General features: G+C 36.6%; 1 protein-coding gene across 4 annotated transcripts in view; it reads right to left on the bottom strand.

Moving 5' to 3' along the window:
* Positions 1–5,117: 5,117 nt before the first annotated feature.
* The window catches only part of ARHGEF12 (Rho guanine nucleotide exchange factor 12), a 148,086-nt gene continuing 133,038 nt past the window's right edge, over positions 5,118–20,165 (bottom strand). For all 4 annotated transcript variants that reach the window (XM_023526248.1, XM_023526249.1, XM_011385706.2 and 1 more), the window contains 9 exons: positions 16,791–16,958; positions 15,904–15,991; positions 15,293–15,379; positions 15,091–15,167; positions 14,569–14,802; positions 11,893–12,363; positions 10,771–11,087; positions 9,634–9,703; positions 5,118–9,069 (listed from right to left, as the gene is read on the bottom strand). In XM_023526248.1, coding sequence (XP_023382016.1) covers positions 9,059–9,069; positions 9,634–9,703; positions 10,771–11,087; positions 11,893–12,363; positions 14,569–14,802; positions 15,091–15,167; positions 15,293–15,379; positions 15,904–15,991; positions 16,791–16,958 — 1,523 coding nt within the window. In that variant the 3' untranslated portion in view covers positions 5,118–9,058. The remainder of the gene's footprint in view (positions 9,070–9,633; positions 9,704–10,770; positions 11,088–11,892; positions 12,364–14,568; positions 14,803–15,090; positions 15,168–15,292; positions 15,380–15,903; positions 15,992–16,790; positions 16,959–20,165) is intronic.

The following is a 20,165-nucleotide window of genomic DNA, read 5'->3' on the forward strand; positions in this document are numbered from 1 at the left end:
GTAGGATTCTTTTTTATGATCAAGTAATATTTCACCATACATATGTATCACATCTTTCCTTAATCGTTGATAGGTACTTAGCTAGTTTCTATAACTTGGCTATAATAAATAGCACAGCAACAAACATAGGGGTTCATACATCTTTTCAATTGAGTGGTTTGAGTTTCTTCAGATAAATATCCAGAAGTGAAATTATAAGGCATAAGGTAGTTACACTTTTAATTTTTTGAGAAACTTCTAAACCATTCTGTATAGAGGTTGCACCAATTTGCAAACTCACCAATATACAAGGGTTCCCTTTCATTTCTCCACACCCTCACCAATACTTGTTTATTTACTGATAATAGCCATTCTGACAGGTGAAAGGTGATAACTCATTTGGTTTTAATTTGCATTTGACTGATTAGTGATGTTGAGCATCTTATCATATGTTTATTGGCCATCTGCACTTCCTGTTTGGAGAAATGTCTATTAGGCCCTCTACCTATTTTCATTTTGGACTGTTTTTTAAGTGTTGAATTGTATGAGTTCTCTATAAAGTTTGGATATTCACCCCATATCAGAAATATCATTAACAAATATCTTCTCCCATTAAGTAGGTCGTCTTTTCGTTTCCTTTGCTGTGCAAAAACTTTGTAGTTTTGTGTGGTACCATTGTTTATTTTCTTTTGCTCCCCTTGCCTGAGGAGATGTGTCAGAAAAAAAATATTACTGAGAGCAATGTCAGAGAGTTTACTATCTATGTTTTCTTATAGGAGTTTTATAGTTTCTGGTCTTACATTTAAATATTTATTCTGAGTTTCTTTTCATATATGGTGTAAGAAAGTGGTCGTTTCATTTTTTTTCTTTTTTGCACGTATCTCTCTCGTTTTCCCAACACCATTTATTGAAGAGACTGTCTTTACTCCATTGTTTATTCTTGTCTCTTTCATCATAGATTAATTGACATTACAGGCATGAGTTTATTTCTGGGCTCTCTATTCTACTCCATTGATCTATGTGTCTTTTTTATGCCAGTACCTTGATGTTTTGATTACTATAGCCTAGCAGTATAGTTTGATATCGCATAGCATGATACTTCCAAATTCGATCTCCTTTCTCAAGATTGCTTTAGCTATTCGGAGTCTTTGTAGTTCCATGTAAATTCTAATATTATTTAATTCTGTGAAAAATGCCATTGGTATTTTGATATGATGGTGTTTAATCTGTAGGTTGCTTTGGGTAGTATGAACATTTTAACAATGTTATTCTTTCTATCCATAAGCACAATATACGCTTCCACTTATTTGTATTTTCTTCAGTTTTTTCTTCGCTGTCTTATAATTTTTCGAGTACAGGTCTTTTACCTCCCTGACTAAATTTATTCCGAGGTATTGAACTTTTTGATGCAATTGTAAATAGGATTGTTTTCTTAATTTCTTTTTCTGATAGTCCCTTTCCTTTCTTCCTTTCCTTCCCTTCCCTTCCCTTCCTCTCTCCCTCCCTCCCTCGTTCCCTCCCTCCCTTTTTTTTTTCTTTCTCTTTCCCTCCCTCCCTCCATTTCACTCTCTCTTTCCTTTCTCTTTCTCCTTTTTTTTTTCTTCTGTCTATTGCTGTGGCTAGGACTCCCAAACTATGTTGAATGAAAGTGGTGAAAGTGGATATTCTTTTGTTCTTGATCTTAAAAAAGAAACTTTAGCTTTTCACTGTTGAGCGTGATGTTAGCTGTGGGTTTGCTGTATATGGCCTTTGTTATGTTGTGGTGTATTTACTCGCTAAAGTATTGCTGAATTTGGTTTGCTAATATTTTGTTGAGGATTTTTGCATCTTTGTTCCTCAGGGATATCGGCCTATATATCTACATATTTTTGGTAATGTTTTTGTTGCTTTTGGAATCAGGGTAACTAACAGTGGCCTTGTGAGCCTTCCCTCCTCTTGAATTTTTTGGAAGAGTTTGAGAAAGATAGCTGTTGATTCTATTTGAATATTTAGTAAAATTCACCCGTGGAGCCGTGTGGTCTAGGACTTTTGTTTGTTGGGAGCTTTTTCATTACTGATATGATTTCATTAGTAATAATCGGTCTGTTCAGCTTTTCCGTTTCTTCTTGATTCAACCTTGGAACATTGTACATTTCTAGGAATTTTTCCATTTCTTCCAGATTGTCCAATTTATTGGCATATAATTATTCATATATTTTCTTAACAATCCTTATATTTCTGTGGTGTCAGTTGTCACTTGTTTCATTTCTGATTTTATTTCTTTGGGTTCTTTTTTTTTCTTGATGAGTCTGGTTGAACGTATATCAAGTTTGTTTATTTTTTCAAAGAACCAGTTCTTAGTTTTATTGATCTTGTTTTTTAGACTCTATTTAGTTTATTTTTCCTCTGATCTTTGTATTTCCTTTCTTCTACCCACTTTTGGCTTTGTTTGGTGTTCATTTTCTAGTTTTTTAGGTGTAAAGTTAGATTCTTTGGGATTTTTCTCGTTTCTTGAGGTAGGCCTATATAGCTATGACTTTCCCTCTAAAGACTGCTTTCTCTGTGTCCCATTGATTTTGTGTTTTCACTTTCCTCAAGGTATCTTTTGATTTCTTCTTTGAACTTATTGTTAACCTATTCGTTGTTTAGCAGCGTGTTATTTAGCCTCCATATGTTTGTGTGTTTTTCAGTTTTCTTCTTTTAATTGATTTATGATTTCATACTGTTGTGGTCAAAGAAGATGCTTGATATGATTTCAGTCTCTTAAATTTATTAAGACTTGTTTTGTGGCCCAATGGTCTGTCTTGGAAAATGTTCCATGTGCACATGAAAAGAATGCATATTCTGCTGCTTAGGGGTGAAATGCTCTAAAAATAGCAATTAAATCTATCCTGTCTGAAGTGTCATTTGAGAGCACACCTGTTTTCAGCAGCTTTCCACCTCACCCAATTGAGAGAATTCCCACTGTTTTTCATAGGCAGATGTGGAGGCTCCTCTTCCCAACATTGATGCTCCAAACTGGGGAGCCCAGCTTGAGACTGGGACCTTTCGTACCTCAGGGGGATACCCTGCAGCTGAGATATCCCTCACGATTCTCCACCGCTATATTTGGGACTGGGGTCAGCCCATTTCATATCTCCACACCTCCTACCAGTCTTGAATTTGCTTCTTCTTTATATCCTTAGTTATTGCAGTAATCTTTTAAGAACCTACCATGTGTACATGTCATTGCAGTGTCACAAAGGATATCAATGATCTGAGAAGGTACTAAAATATATTTTCTTGTTAAAATATGCGTTGGGTTGGATTGTCTTCTTATAATTCAACCAAAACATTATTGCACCAGATTGCACACAGAAGTAGATATTCGAACTATGAGAATCCAGTTATCTTCCATTTTCTAGACATTGAAGAGCTTTGAAAGGCTATAAAACATTCTTCTCAATATTTTGATTGTGGAAAATATAGCAATTTTTCATTAAAAAAATGGTAATGAGTTTATCATTTTTAAATAACTATTTTATATTCTCGTAAATTTTCATTTTAATTTCTAACAAAGTAAATATCAATAGATATAATCCATATGAACATCAGCTCCTCCATGAAGTCCCTAATAATCTTTAAGAATGCAAAACAGTTCTGAGATCAAAGATTGAGAACTCATGCACTATCATACTACCTGACTTTAATATTTAAAATAAAATGCAGAATAAATTTTCTCTGTACAGATACTTATCCAAAAATTTTTTTTTAAAGATTACCAAGATGTACCTTAAGTATTGTTATTGATCAGAATGTGTTCAGGCAGCTCCAACCCAGTGGTTACATGTGAAAAAAAAGTGATCCCCTGAAATAAAATGCTGTAAGAGTAGCCTTAATCATAGGTAGGTCCAAAAACACCCTAATCAAATGAGAGGAAAAGACTACAAAAAAAAGAGAGCTCTACCTACCTTAAATGATTTCAAACCAAGGCCTCAGCTGATGCTCAGGGAATGATGATTTCTCACTAGTAGTAAAACAAACATTCCCTGACAGCTAAAACTGAGAAAGTGTTTTCAATTAGTAACAAGAATTATAATTGACACTACAGAAAAAATGGGAAACACCTACATCTAGCTATTTATCTATAACATTCATCATATTTGGGAGACATCAACTTCAATTACAAAGCAACTTCTTCATCAGGATAGATCCTCTTATCTCTCGAGTAGGTATTAACATTTGGTGAACCAGTCATTTGGCTTGGAAGAGGACAGCAAAAAGTGGAAGTAACTTTTCACATGCAAAGACAGAGTTTTACTTTCTTCATTCCTAGTAGAACATGGTCATCCAGGGGCAAGTGGGAATAGAATGGGTATTTATTTGTTCTACTAGTTATGTTTATAAATAGAAAGAGCTTAGAGTACAAACAGGTTGATTCCACAAAGTACATTTTAATATCCTTAATTTTTAAAAGGTTAAACTAAAAGATCACATAAAATATTATGCATTTTATTATGCTTATTAGATCAGCCAAATGTGACCCTGAATGACTGAAAACTAAATTATTGTCCCAAGAGTAAGTCAAATTACACCTCTATGTCAAAACCAACACAGAAAAAGCCCAAAATTCACTGAGTCTTCTGAGTTGAAATGAAATCCATAAAAGCACAGACATGTTGGTACCTTAGGAAGTCCAGTATTGGGAATATGAGCGGTAATAAAGACATCATATTTTCATTTAGGGTAGCATTAAACTAAAGTTATCTTCAAGTGAGCCATAAAATCTGTCCCATTAATCCCACTGAATTATATACTTCAAAATAATTAAAATGACAAATTTTGTTATATATAATTACAATTTAAAAACATTAGTAGTATGTCAAAATCACTGAACTGTACATTTTAAATCAGTGAAATGTTTGCTATGTTAATTATATCTCAATAAAGCTGTTCAACAACAAAACTGCCCCAAATGATGGGGCAATCCCAGGTGCTAGAGTCCTCATGGAAGTTTATACATTAGAGATCAAATGGCTAGTCTTACTAGTAAAGATGCTCTAATAAGTAGGAAGATGTTTGATAGTCACTGCCAGTAAGATTAAGGTCTCCTTAGCACCAAATTTTTCTAATATAACTTAGAGACAAAGCAACAAGAATACAAATAAAAAGTCATATACTTGGTTCCTTTAAGCATATTTAATATTTGAACTCTCATTTTCTATTTTCCCAGACCCCAGAAAACAAAGTTTTTAGATGACCAATATTTTGTTCCAGAAACATATAACCTTATCAGCTAATTCATAAAAGAGCTATTTCACAAAGGTACATCTGGATAATTAGAGCAATAAACTGTGATCAGTAAAAATACATGATTGTTAATAAAGGTTTTTGAAGATAGTTCCAGATTTTGAAAAAGTAATTTCTGTTAAAGAGTATATGATTGTATGGTGAACAAGGAAAATAAAATATTCTAGTAGAAAGAGACTTATTAAAAACCAACAGTGTGCATATTAGTTATTTTTGCAGTACCTCTGCTTAGCCACTGATACCTGGAAATGGCGACAGAGATTTTTTCAAGGAGGTACATTTTTCTTCCTACCAATTTATTGTGAAAAAATATCAGTACCAGAGGGGAAACCATGAGGAATGAAGCAAAGGAATTCTTTTCTTGAGGAAAGAACAATTTTGTAGATCACTCTGAAAAGGGGTAGAAAAGTCAGGAAAAAACATGATTTATAAAACAAAAATTCTAATACTAGGGGGAAAAAACAGCCCACAGAAACATGACTGGAAGCTCCTCCTGTCTATTCTGAGGTCCTCTGTACATTCTCAGTGGTGCCTTCTGTGACATACAGGGAAGAAAACATTGACCAAGCTCTAGTAGCTCAAAATAACACCATATACCACATTGAGAGAAGACAGCTTCCAGTGTGAAATACAGAAGCTCTATTATAATACATCAAATTTACCAACATCAAAAAGAAAAGTATACAAATAAAAGATAACCTAGAAAGCATATTATTTTCTTTAGCTTCTAAAAATAAGAAAAAAATGGACTTTTTTCCTCTTTCACATTAGCTTCCCCCTTCTCCTCCAAAAACAAACAAGACTTTCAAAAGGGATTCATCCTTTTTAAGTTGTCATAAGTTGTTCTGGGGCAAAAAAGCCAAAAAAATTTATGAAATATACCTCCTATGCAGTATACTGTAGTAAAATGGCTACAGTTTATATTCTAAAAGCCCAGATAACTCAAGTAGTCCAAGTTAGCTGATTTTAAAGTATGTAAAATATGTAGCTTCTAGGGCAGTAATCAATATTTTAAATTATAGCACTTGGAGTGCTAACTGATTTGCTTTGGTTAACTGTTGTCTGAAAAGGAAGGTGACACTCCAAATGTAATTTGCCGCTTAATAGCAAAGAAGCCATTAGCCCCACAGGAAAGAGCGCTGGGTCACAGCAGGTCATTTCAATAGCTAAACCCCAGCTCTTCTGTTCTGGGAAGGTTGCTTTGTCTGTATGGAAGTAGATTCCAACTTCGAGTCACATAACTTTGAGAAAATGACTTTGATGGTAACCAGTTCCACTCGAGGACAGGATGAATATCTAATTACATCTTCCTGTAGGGCAGATATAGTATCAAAGTAAAATGGATGTGATTTAATGGCCAAAATAAAATGGAAGGTGTGGGAGGCCAGGCTGGAAAGGAGGGAAAAAAATCAAATAAGATAAAAAGAACTCTTAAAATTGTGGGATCTTTTCAGAATTAAACTTCATTTTGGGGCTTTGTTTGAAAATCTAGATATGAATTTATTTGAAAGTACTAGAGCTATGGTCAAAGTATTTTTCCAGTTAGCCCTGTTCTTGTTCCAAGGAGAGGTTAAATTGCAGGAAAAGAAAAGCCAATAGTTAGTTGCTTAGGACAAGATACTGGCTGAGCTAGAAGAGAAACCAAAACTTTGCTAACCTACAAAGCTTCTTAAATGAGTGCTAGAAAATTATGTAATTTCCCTGTAGTGTCTGAAGTTTAGATGAAAGTTCTATTTATATTTACCTTTCTCTTGACTAACTGCTCACTGATGGTATTAGTGTCAAGTGGCTACATGAAACCCTTTTAATTGAGAGTGTAACTACATTATTTCCAGCAGCACAATATAACCATTGGTTTCTCCTTGCTTCTCTTATATAAAAAGTTCAAATTCCATTTAAATATTAGCTTCTGCTTCTAAAATTTTTAATCTCGTTCTGATTTAATTTATACTGGGCCTACAACCCAAAATATAATTCTAATTTATAGATGAGGTCCAACAATCCAAGTTGGTTGGTCTACTTAAAAAATAGATCAGTTTTGAAGACAGAAACAGGAATCCAGAAATAAATGAGCTTGTTAAGTTGTAGTGGTGTTTATAATAGCAACTAAAAATCCATATCATTTGTGATGAGTGTGTATATATATACTGGACTGCAGAGAAGAATAAAACTACATCCTGAGTACCCAGAGTTCAGAGGGCACTACTGAAAGATAACGGCAGTAGATGAATTCCTTGCATACTAACAGAGTTTTAAGATTTGACAAATGATTTAGTTAGTGGGCAAAACTACTCCAGAACATATATACCTGATGCACACAGAAAACCACAGAAAACCAATACAACTGAAGGAGTTCTCAAGTTACAAAATTCTGAAACATTTATCCTCTGTAGGGTGCTGCCAACACTACTATTCATTCGAGAGCAGGCAGTTACCAATACCTTGCCTGCAGTATCCAGTGTATGATCTGGTCTGCAATTTTTAAGGTCAGTCAGGCACCAGTGTGGAAAAAGTCCCAGCAGTGAAGTCAGAGGAAGTGCTTCTGGAGCTGGTCTGAGCAGCTCTGCCTTCTCCATCACATCTTTCTCCACTCCACTCTTGGCTCTCCTTTTAACTCAAAGAGCCCTTTGGCACCATCAGTGCAAAAATTAGAGTCAAACCTCCAGGTACTAAAATTGTACTGGCCTTATAATCAGCAGTACCCGTGGCTAATGATAGCCATTGTTCAACTCAGTAGTGATTCTTTTAGATAACCTTCCCAAACAATTTTATCCAATCCCATCCCACTCTTCCTCAACAACCCCCACCCCTGCCACCATCTGAAGCATCTCCATTTGTATTTTTTTACTTCCTGCTCAATCTGCAGGAATAATTTTACACAAGTGCCAAAGTCTAATGTATAATTATAAAAATGAAATGATATTAATAACAAATTTATAGTCAAGAAAATAAAATTTGCTTTCCTCTCCCTCCCAAATCCCAACCCTCAAAAGAAAAGAAGACAACAGAAGAAAACACACCATTTCAAGTGCCTGCTATTTAGTACATCGAGGATTCCTGTTAATTGGTGGTTGATCCCAGCTAGAGAAGAGGTGCTTGCCTCAGATGGGAGGAAGCCCATCTACTATATGTCTACCTGGGTAGCATGCAGCTCAAGTCCTCTGCACATAGGAGCCACAGGCATACTATGCCTTTGAGGTGACCATCAGAGAAACAGCATAATGGACAGCAGAGGGCATGGAATACAGTTAAGTGAAAGCTAGATGCTTCCCTCTCCCCTTCTTTCTACCTTCTCTTCTTTACCTCTCTACCCAACCTCCTAATACCCCATTCTGAACTCTTTGCTGCAGGAGAAATTGATCCTTGGGTGTACTAAATACAAAGGTCTAAAAACTCTTACTACTCAATTAAAACAAAACATGGCAAAATAAAAATTAAAATGTGCTTTCAAATATGGAATGAAGTCAAATAAATACATCTGATTTTCTCTTTTTCTTGTGTCTAAGTAAATTTTCATATCCTAAACCCAAAGCTCTATACATTTGGTTTTTGTTCTGAATCAAGATGAATTTCTGATACTGAGGAGAGCAGAGTGAGAGAATGGATATTCTCTCACTGACAGACTAGTGCAGCTGCCAGACTGTGAAGAACCAGTCTTGCTCTGGGTCCCCTGGGACATAGCTAAGTCCAGGGGCTTCATAGGCAGATCCGTCACATGCTCTCTCTTCGTCCACACTGGAGCCAGGATGTGCTGATATAAAGCCGATGCTCAAAATCCAACAACATTCAGTCACCTCCAGGACACAGAGCTCTAACTCTTATCTGGGAAGAATAAAGATATGCAGGAATCAAGTTAAGAAGAACAAATTAACATTTAAAGAATACCTATGAAATCTGTGGGCATGGTTATACCTTTGTTTCTGGAATAGAACGGCCTCATCCAAGAGCTTGTAAGCAAATGAATACGAATTGTTGCACTGAACACAAATCCACTTGCAGTTACAGTGAGACTCAAAAGTACAGCAAGGCCTGAGGAGGACCAAGCCTCCACCACTACGAAGTCACAGCAACATCAACAAATCACATAGGGAATCTAGGATTTACCAGGCTTACCACCAATCTGCCTTCTGCTTTGCAAAGGTTAAGAAGACAGAGAAGACAGGGTGTCATGGGAACTGACAATCGCAGTTCCCCTTAAAAAAGGAAGAGCCAAGTCAGCAGACAATAACCTCTGCTTGATATATGATATTTAAAAACAGTTTTTTAAAGACAGAAAAGAAAAATAATCTCATAAGATTTCCACTTTAAAGAATAAGAAATTGTTTCATCATTGTACTTGTTCAGGCAGGATGATTCTAGAGACTAGGATCCGCAATTTTCACATACCTGAGTGCTTGTCTGCAAGTGTTGATTCAGCCAGCCTTTGGCAAAGAATAGTGTAACTTTCCTCCACCTTCTGTAAAATAAAACCCATGTTTTTCATTTGAACATATTTTTTTTTTTTTTTGAAAATAGGAAAGAAGGATTTTTATATTACAGGTATTCTTCCAAATTTCAACGTAAACATCATTAAAATTTTGTTAATAGAGCAAAAAGTAAATTTCATTCCTTTTACCTATTTCTGCCTTGAACAAATAACTTACAACTTTCTCATATAAAAAGAAAATAGAGCAGAGGACAACCAGTAAAGGTGATTCTCCCAGCCTCAGGAGTTACCCTGAAAATGATCTCACATTTGGCATGAACTATACTAGAGTCAACCTGTCCACAATGGCCTTTCAGATATCTCATCAGCCATATATAATCATATAAAGAGAAAAACCTATCATATGAAGTTAAAAGAAAAACTAACGGAGACCAGCCTTTAGCTAAAAGGCTAAGGAACCCTTTTAACACTATCTGTAAAGCCTCCAACTGAATGATGTCATGATAGGCTCTAGCAACTGTGTCCACTGATGGCAAAATTTAAAATAAAGCCTCTTTCTCAGAAACCATCAAGTCAGTTTTGAAACAGAGGCTAGTATAGTGACATCTTCAATTACCAACTTACAAAAACCCCATTCACGCCCAGGTTTTAAATTACGGGAGCCACTGGAGCCAATTTCCATCTTCATAGCATCTGGAAAACTACCAATATCACCAATAATTAACAGGTAATTAATAGGTTATAGCACTTCTCAGCCTGGATTCATAACTACATAAACCCTGCCTCTCAGCTACTGTACACATCTTCACTTTGTGGACAGTCAATCATACCAAATATATTTAGGTTCTTAAACTTAGAAACCCATACAAACACAATTTATAGAGCTACAACTTTTTCTATTCTTGTGATTTGTAAGCAGATAAACAATGCTGATCCCAACTTTTTATCCAGACCTTTCCACGGATAATGGTCAAAGAAAACATAAATTTAGAAACGGAACGAGTTTATTGACATCCGCATTTCAAACATTCTATACATCTTCTTTGTTAAATGTGTTTCACAAAACTAGGTCCTAAGGATGCTGAAATCTGAGGTACCTTTAAGTGTTCAAGATCAGCCTCTATCTTACGAATGCACTCCATGATCTGTCTTTCTGGATCTGCACAAGTGGAGGCACTCTGGATCTCAAAACAAGAATCCTCCATAGCTCCCCAACGCTGCTGAACCAGGAATTCTGGGGTGAATGGTGAAACAGCCCCATCAGAATGAGCATCCTGGGGAGAATGCTGCTGGTGGTGGGAAGAGTCCATAGAGGGGAGGCCTTCCATGGGTTGCAGGGGAAGTGAGGAAGCAACCTCCTCATCTGTGGAGCTCTCCTGCACTGTTTCATAGCCATCGAGGATCAAATAGTTTCCTATTGATAGAGACAGAATAGTTTGATGACATTAGTACTGCTATTAGCACACAGAACAGAGAGATGAGGTGATATGCTGACAACTTTAAAAGCTATTAAAGAGGGATTAAAACCATTAATTCCCAAATTCCCAAGCTTTGTGTTAAGTTTATCAGAATTTTCTCACTTCAGATTTAAGTTAAATTGAACAGACTTTCACAGCTATTTCTGAAAATTTTCATATTAGCATTTTAAAAGTTAAAAGCTGAAAACTACAAAGTCCCCGTATGATCTTGCCACCATCTTCCCTGCCTAATACCTCTGTCTCATTTTCTACCATTTTTTCCCCTCACCTTGTACTCTTTAACCACAAAGAGCTTGCTCTTGCCTCACAGCCTATACACTAGTCTTCTCAGCTAGAACACTCTCCCTCCAGATATACCCACATAGACCCCCTTGGGTCTCTGCTCAAATGCTACCTCAGCAGAGGCCCTCTTCCCTGATCACCCTGTCTGTCCCCATTCGCTCTGTTGCCCCTTAGTCTGACTTATTTTTCCTAATATTTCTTCCTATTTGACATCTATTGTTGACTTATTTACCAATACTCTTTCCCCTATTACCACTTAAGCTTCATGGGTATAGTTGATTTTAGTGTTTGTTTATTCAATGCTATAGGGGTTGGAGTCTGACACAGATTCAATAATTATTTAGTGCATGAAAGAATAAATGCTACACATACACACCTGGCGAACCCAAAAAGATCCATTTTAGCACATAAGACAGTTAACAACAATCAAAATCAAAGTTTTAATGTGAAACAACTTGCCTGAGATGCATAAATTAACATCCTTCTCTTCCTTTTTAACTGTTCCATAACCTTCTGATGGATTATCATCATTATGTGCTTCACGGGCATCAAAAAAGTGCTCTCCACTCTCATCAAGACCTCCATCTGGTTCTGCAGGAGGAATCTCTGGGGTCATAATCATGTGGTCCATTGCTAAAATGTTACTTGCATGGCTATCTTGGAATGCCACTACCACTGAACCCCGCGAAGCATAAGATTCAGTTGAAGTCTGTGGATTGTAGCAAGCTGAAATGACACCAGCTCCAGTTCTAAAGGGCATCTGTCCTTCACCAGAATGATAGGCCTTAATATTTTCAAAGTTCTGGGTTCCACTGTCTGTCTGCTCCCCCGGGGAGGCTGTCCTGTATCTTGAGAAATGTGGCCAGTCTTCCTGAGTATTCTTCTCAGCCAAACTCAGCCTTTGTACCAGCAACTGCTTCAACAAACCCACTAAAAGATTTAAGAAAGAGCGGGAAAAAAAGCACAATTCACAACTATAAGCTCAGACTCCACAAATTAAATTAGTTAGTGAAATTATCAATTATCTTTAAAAGTAAGTAACTGTTTAGAAACAAAGTCAAAACATTAATTTCATACATTTTTGTCTTGTTTGAAAAATGAAATAAAGCACCGTCTGGAGACGACTTAAGATTAAACCAGACTTGAAAAGATCTAGGTGCTCTTAATTGGGAGGTACCCTTATTTAGAACTGCAAAATAACCAATACCATGTCTTCCTCTGTTTTTCCTTCCAATAACTGAAATAATACCCACAAGGTATTTCTTAAAAGAATGTTGAAAAATTGTGTTAAACTAGACAAAAACAAAAAACAAAAAACACAGAAACCCTAAAAGTTCTATTTTTCCCGAAGCAGACACTATATACACAGACATTATTTTTTCTAATTTTATTAGACACAGAGAACATTTATTTTATCATTTATAATAATCTAAAGTATCTCCTTAAATGGTGAAGAAAATAAACTTCCTTGTAATAGAATTTAATTCTAATGCTTTGGTAGCATGTATAATGTCAAAAGATAAGTAAATGTTAAGTTTTTAAAAAATGACCTTACTTCTGGCACAGCTTCCTTAGGTTGTTAAAAATAGAACCAATTTAATTTTGAATGGGTAAGTATATGCTGTGAGGTCACTTACACAATGAAAGAGTTACTGGGACAAGGTTAGTCAAACTATCAAAAGTCTTAATTGTACTTAAAAATGCCTAACCCACTATATTGTATACTTGAAACCACTATAACAGTGAATATTAACTGTAATTAAAAAATAAAACAGAAATTTAAAAAAAAGAAATTATTATGACTGTTAATTCAAGAGAAACTAGAATTAATTAGGTTTTAAAGAACCTGACCAATTCTCTACTTTCAACTCTGACTTAATTTCTATCTTCTGTTTCTTCACACAGATCGGAGTCTTTGACCCTCTGTCTTTCTGCTTTACATTCACTTCCTGAGAGATGCTCTGAATTCTTATGGCTTCAACACTCAAATCCATCTCTCCTTAACCTCTCTCCAAAGTTCTAGTCTCAAACCCCAACTTCCTGCTCATCATTTCTTCTTATATGGAATTCATTATCTTTAGCTCAACATGTTTTAAAATTAAGCCCATTATTCTGAATTAAATGAAGGAAAAAAAGTGTGACAGTGGTAGTCCTTTCTGACTTTTATTTCTGACAAGAATACTGAAATTATCTCTATAAATATTCCCTTTCCTTTGCCATCCAAAAAGTCAATTGGTTTAAGTATTTATTGAGTTCTCGCTTTATGTTTATTCTTGAAACCATTCTGATCCAAACCTTTTTAGCCTCGAGCCCAGGCTACTACAATAGCTTAATAGTAACTGCACTACTATAAACTGCTTTCCATTCAAATCCTTTCACAGTTCTCAAATTTTTTTTTTCATTAGTCATAACCTAGCTTAAAAACTAACGATTCTCTACAGCTAGAGCAACCGTTCTCAGCCTTTTCCCTGTGATACACTCCCCTTTGTAACAGTGATTATCAACCAGTGGAGGGTTAGGAGTATTAAAAAGAGTGGCAAGGACCACCCACTCTCATATGCGCAAGTACCCACGTCTGTGTGTCTGTGTCAGTGAAGGATGGGCACTAGTGGAGAATACTACAATTTCCACAAGAATATTAGAAGAATAACTTGTAGTTTGAAAAAGGCTTTGAAACAGTGTGATGTACCATCCTGAATGTTCAGAGGACTCAATCTGGTATCCACAGCAGCTGAGCTCAGCAACACATTTGCTACCCTTCCAACCATTATCTGTAACTTACATGGTCTATCACAGGCTAACTAGTCTATGCACTGCTCTCTGAACACCCTCAGAGTTTTCTACTCTTGTATGAATGACTTCTATTATTCTAAATACCTATTAGAAACCCATTCTTCAAGGCAGTAATCACATCTCTGTTTTCTGATGCCTCCATTCTCTGGTCACCCCAAAGAGGTCACTTTTGATACATCTATATTGTCTGTTAACTTAAAAAGGTGGGTGAAGTTTTTATCATCTTTCCAACTAGACTGTAAAATTCTTGCAGGGAAAAGTCACAGTTTACACTTCTTTGGTATTATCCTAAGTGACTCATAGTACATTAGACAACAATATTAACTTATGAATAAAACTTACAATTCCTTAATGCATCCAATGCCCAGTGTTCTTCTGAGACGGGTAAATGTGGATCTGGGATTGTGATTCGACAATTTACTCCAACTTCCTTTAGAGTCCCATCTGCATGTTGTTCCTTTGCAAACTGTCTCTCAGCCACAAACAGATCATCTACTTCTGATTTCCCAGCGGTGCCCAGTGAATGAGACTGAGGTTTTGATGATATTAAGGGAGACTCTAATCCCAAATCTCTGTCTGTCCAACAGAAGAGAAAAAGTAGAATATATCTTAAATAAAACTTTTAACATGAAGCATTCAGGAAATACTTGGAAAAAAATAACAACATGAACTAAATATATTGTCTGTTAAGTGAAATACACAATTAGAGCAGTGTTATTATGGGACGCTGAAAGCTCAAGAGTGAAATTTGTTAAAATGAATAGCTGATGCCAGAACCTGCATATACCAAGAGTTAAAGTTCTGCATTTTGATAAATAACATATAGACTAAATTCTTCCAGGTAAACTTAACAGATCAGTTTACCTGGACTCTGCAGACCAGTGACTGAAATGCCATGATGTTCCACTTTTAACTTTGGACTTTCTTCATCATTGTCTTCTCTATGGAAGAAAGAAAACAATCTTTTAACTTTATGAGGTATCTAAATATCAAAATTTAAGAATTACCCATTCCCTTTCTGACCAAAAACAAAGTCAGTTCTCCTACAAGGCAAAGGCACACTCACTCGCAAGGTGGTGACTGTGGCAATGGAATTGGCTTTGTGGATTGCTCCTTCACTGATGCAGCCATCCGACAGATTAGGTCCTGCCAACTGTGGAATTTTGAAAAGAATCCAAAATATAAAAAGGAAAAGAAAAAGAAATGTCCTTTAAATACACCGAGAAACTAAAAGTAAAAACAAAATAAAAGCAAACAAACCAGAAACCAAAACAAACAAAACCAACAAACAAAAACTCTGCTTTCTAGAGAATATCTTTATTTTGGTAACAACTATTAAGTAAGATTATAAAAACTCCATATGATAAAGAAAAACTTAACAACATAATCGATACACTATCTTCACTTGACAAAACTTCAAAACTTCACTTGACCCTTCTGGAATCTTTTCTTTAGAAAAGATACTTTCAATAGAACAGAATCAAAATAAAACACATCGATCTGAAAAGTAAAAAGTTCTTAGAAGAACATATCTAAAAGAATATAGAGGAAATGCTGTGTATATACTTTTCAAAGTCCTGCTACAGGAAAAAAAGAAAAGTTAAGTTGCAAAAGATTACATTCAGGATATTAAAAATATTAGAACAAGGTCAAATATTAGCTATGTCTAATACATACACAGTTTTTTCAGAAACTGTTTGTGCCACCAGTTCATAAATTTGGGCTCCATTGTCTGACATGGAGATGACAAATAAAGCTTTGTTATCTGGAAAAAAAAGACAAAAATTACTCTCACAATGCAACCTACAGAGGCCATTTCCACGCCGCTGGTATTCTTCCACATCTTAATCTAGGTAAAGGTTATATGTGTTCACTTTGTAAACATGTGTTCATATAAAATTCACCAAGCTATTCACTTAAAATTTGTGCAAAATATTGTATATTATTATACTGTATTTATTATATTTCAATAAAACAAAGATTATAAAAACATTCATTTCACAGTAATTTATTAGAAACAAAAGTTGTCAGCGGGTGTTAGATAAAAGAGTTCATAAATTTATCCTGTTATCATGGAACTAATGAGTTTTAAAAGGGATTTCATTGTTAGTACACCTAATATATAATTTGCTAACTTAAACTGGTATTAAAAACACAACTACATCCATCTCTTCAGTTTTTGCTTTTGTTTTTTTACCAAATCAAGAAACATACCACTCTAATGAAATTCTTTTCACTGGGATTACCCCCTGCAACTCAGTATTTTCATTGGTGTCTATCAATCAGTTGAATATGGAATAAAGATTGAAATAATATGCAGAAAATTTTCAAATGCAAGAAATTACTCAGAGAGTCTAGGCATCAAAATTTTGGAATATAAACTCTTCATTCACTTTCTAAGCAGTAAATAAATTTCTTTTAATTTCTATAAGAATATTAAAAGAACAAAACTTTATCCTAGTTATGCTACATAAACAACACTGAATATCTTAGCCAAGTTTACAATGAATCTGAAGGTTATTAGCATCATTGTATGTTAGCAGTATGTTAGCAGACATACTTGCCTGTTGCCACTTGTCGAACCAACACTGTATTCAACTTAATGACAGGGCTAAATGTGTGTTTGCTATCAGCTGAGGATGCCAGAATCTTACTATGACATCTTAACACCAGTCTATCATCCTGCTTTTGTAACAATACAAGAATGTCTTCCAGCAGCAATGTGTATAAATCTAGAAATAAAAATATAGGAAAGGTGATTAGTACAGAAACTGAAATGTGCTTTATTAACTTTATAACAATGAAAAAGAGAAAATTTCTAAATTACTATTAAATCTAGTAAATTTTAAAAATTAGGGAGTTCTCTTCCTATGACCACATTACAATTACAAATAAATTATAAATCAATCAATCTGAAGACCCATCTGAACACTAGCTGAACAAAAGTCCTAAATCTAAAGATATACAGAAGAAGCCAATTTGAGATGGCGAGAAGGTAGATATGAAACGGGCTGGCCCCACACCCATGTGTGGTGGTTGAGAATTTGGAGAGATATCTCGATTACAAACGTTCCCTGAGCAGTGATGGGTTCCTGCCCCAAAATAGGCTACCCAGCCTGGAGCACCAGCACTGAGAAGAGGAATCTCCACAACATCTGGCTATGAAAATCAGCAGGAATTCTGTCTGGGTGAGCTGCAAGGCAGCTGGAAACTCAAGTGTGCTCATAATGGTCCATGCACTCCCAGGAATTCACCCTGGGCTCCGGGAGATGGCAGCATGGGAGGAGGCATCAGAGACATACAGGTAGAGACTGAGTTATGTGGTTTCAGGACGAGGGCTGGAGGGACAAAATCCACTGTCTCTGTGATTAGCTCATCTCCAAACATGCCGACATCTGAATCTGATTGAGCCCAATGAGTATCATTTGTTTCACATAAGTGACTTGATGAGATCCAACCCACATAACTTGCTTACTGCCAGAAACTGTTTTGGGCAGCTGGGTTGGCCTACAAGGCCGTCTCTTCTGGACAACGCTCGGGGGTTCATGGACCCAGGGGGGTGGCAGTTGGCCTCAGTGGGCTCTGACCCTTTTACTGAGTGGCCCTAGGTTCCACAATGGCACGAAACCTGAAACTACATTTACCTGGTAAGCACCACTTGCCACACGGCGCTGACTCCCTGAGACCTTGCATCACCCAACTTAGATACCTCCAGAGGTTTATTCAGCGGCTGAGACTTACAGGCAGCTGGCAGGTGGAGGCAAGCCTCAGGGTGCCCTGGGCATTTTGATGAGCTGCCTTAGCACCAGTACTGGTGGCAACCGGCCTCAGTTCTCAGTGTGGCCTCTCCTACATGCCTCCAGTTCCAGTGCAGGTAATAACCAATTGCGATCACTTTGTAGCCTCTACCCGGTATCCCCCGGCAGTCAGAGGCTGTGACTGACTTTGGCCAGCATGGGAGCCCCTCCTAAGAGGCCCCAGAATGAACACACTCAGTGATTGGCTTCAGACCACAACAGAGCATCACCTGATGAGCTGCACAAATGGCACACCCAAAGGGTGGTCTCAGCAGGCACTAGGGTAAATCCCTCTTAATGGGGTGAGTTCCCACACAGCAACTAGTACCCTATGGTCCTGGTCAATCCTCAAAGCCAGTCAGCCTTTGAGAGTCAGTCCCACCCACTGATGTGCCAACAGCAATCAAAGCTCAACTACAACAGGAAGGCACACATAATCTACACAAGGGACACTCCTGGACCACTGGGCTCAGGTGATGACGAGGGAGGTTGTACCACTGGACCCCACAGGACTCCTACTGCCAAGACTGGGAGACATAGGAGATCTACATAGAAACAAACAGAGAGAGGTATCCAAAATGAGATAAAGAAACATGTCCCTGATGAAAGAACAGGATCAAACTCCAGAAAAAGATCTGAATGAAATGGAGTCAAGAAACCTACCAGATAAGAATTCAAAACACTGGTAATAAGGATGCTCAAGAAACTTAGAGAGAATGTCAATAAAGAGATAGTAAGCATATAAAAAAAAAAAAGGATGGAGAAACCACAAAAAAGAACCAGTTGGAAATGAAGAATGTAATAACTGAAAGGAAGAACACACGAGAAGGAATCAACAGCAGATTAGACAAAGCAGAGGACTGACAAACAAGGTCACAGAAAACACCCAATCAGAACAGCAAAAGCAAACAAACGAACAACTGAAAGGCAGTTTAAGGGACGTCTGTGACAAAACCAAGTGTAAGGACATTCATATCACAGAGGTACCAGAAGGAAGAAAGAGAGGGAGAGGGATTGAGAACCTATTTGAAGAAATAATGACTGAAAACTTCCCTAACCTGGCAAAGGAAATACGTGTACAAGTCCAGGAAGCACAGAGAGCCCCAAACAAGATGAACCCAGAGAGGCCCACACCAAGACCTCAAAATTAAAATGTCAAAGGTTAAAGAAAAAGAATCCTAAAAGCAGCAAGAGAAAGGCAGCCAGTTACTTACAAGGGTAGTCCCATAAGTCTGAACAGATTTCTCAACAGAAACCTTGCAGGCCAGAAGGGACTGGCACAAAATATTCATAGTAATGAAAAGCAAGGACCTACAACCAAGACTATCCCAGCAAGGCTATCATTTAAAATTGAGGGAATGATCAACAGCTTCCTAGACAAAAAAAAGCTAAAGGAGTTCATCATCACCAAACCAGTATTACAAGAAATGTTAAAGGGACTTCTTTAAGGAGAAAAAGGGCAAAAAAAGAACATAAACATGAATAATAAAATGGCAATAACTATGTACCTATCAAAAATCATTTTAAATGTAAATGGAGTAAATGTTCCAATCAAAAGACACAGGGCTGCTGAATGGATAAGAAAACGAGACCCTTATATATGCTGTCAGATCAAGAGACACACATGGACTAAAAGGAACAAAAAAGATATTTCATGTGAATAGAAATAAAAAAATAAAAAAGCTGGGGTAGCAATAATTACATCTGACAAAATGAACTTTAAGAGACAAAGAAGGTCATTACATAATGATAAAGGGATCAATCCAACAAGAGGATATAGCCCTTGTAAACATTTATGCACCCAACATAGGAGCACCTAAATATACAAAGCAAAACCGACAAGCATAAAGGGAGAGATCGACAGTAATACAGTCATGGTAGGGGACTTTCACACCTCATTGACATCAGTGGATAGATCTTTCAGACAAAATCAACAAGGAAACAGCGGCCTCAAATGACACTTCAGACAGGATAGATTTAATTGCTATTTTTAGAGCATTTCACCCCTAAGCAGCAGAATATGCATTCTTTTCATGTGCACATGGAACATTTTCCAAGACAGACCACATTGGGCCACAAAACAAGTCTTAATAAATTTAAGAGACTGAAATCATATCAAGCATCTTCTTTGACCACAACAGT

This window comes from Pteropus vampyrus, unplaced genomic scaffold, assembly GCF_000151845.1.
Source record: "Pteropus vampyrus isolate Shadow unplaced genomic scaffold, Pvam_2.0 Scaffold755, whole genome shotgun sequence".
NCBI classification, from domain to species: domain Eukaryota; kingdom Metazoa; phylum Chordata; class Mammalia; order Chiroptera; family Pteropodidae; genus Pteropus; species Pteropus vampyrus.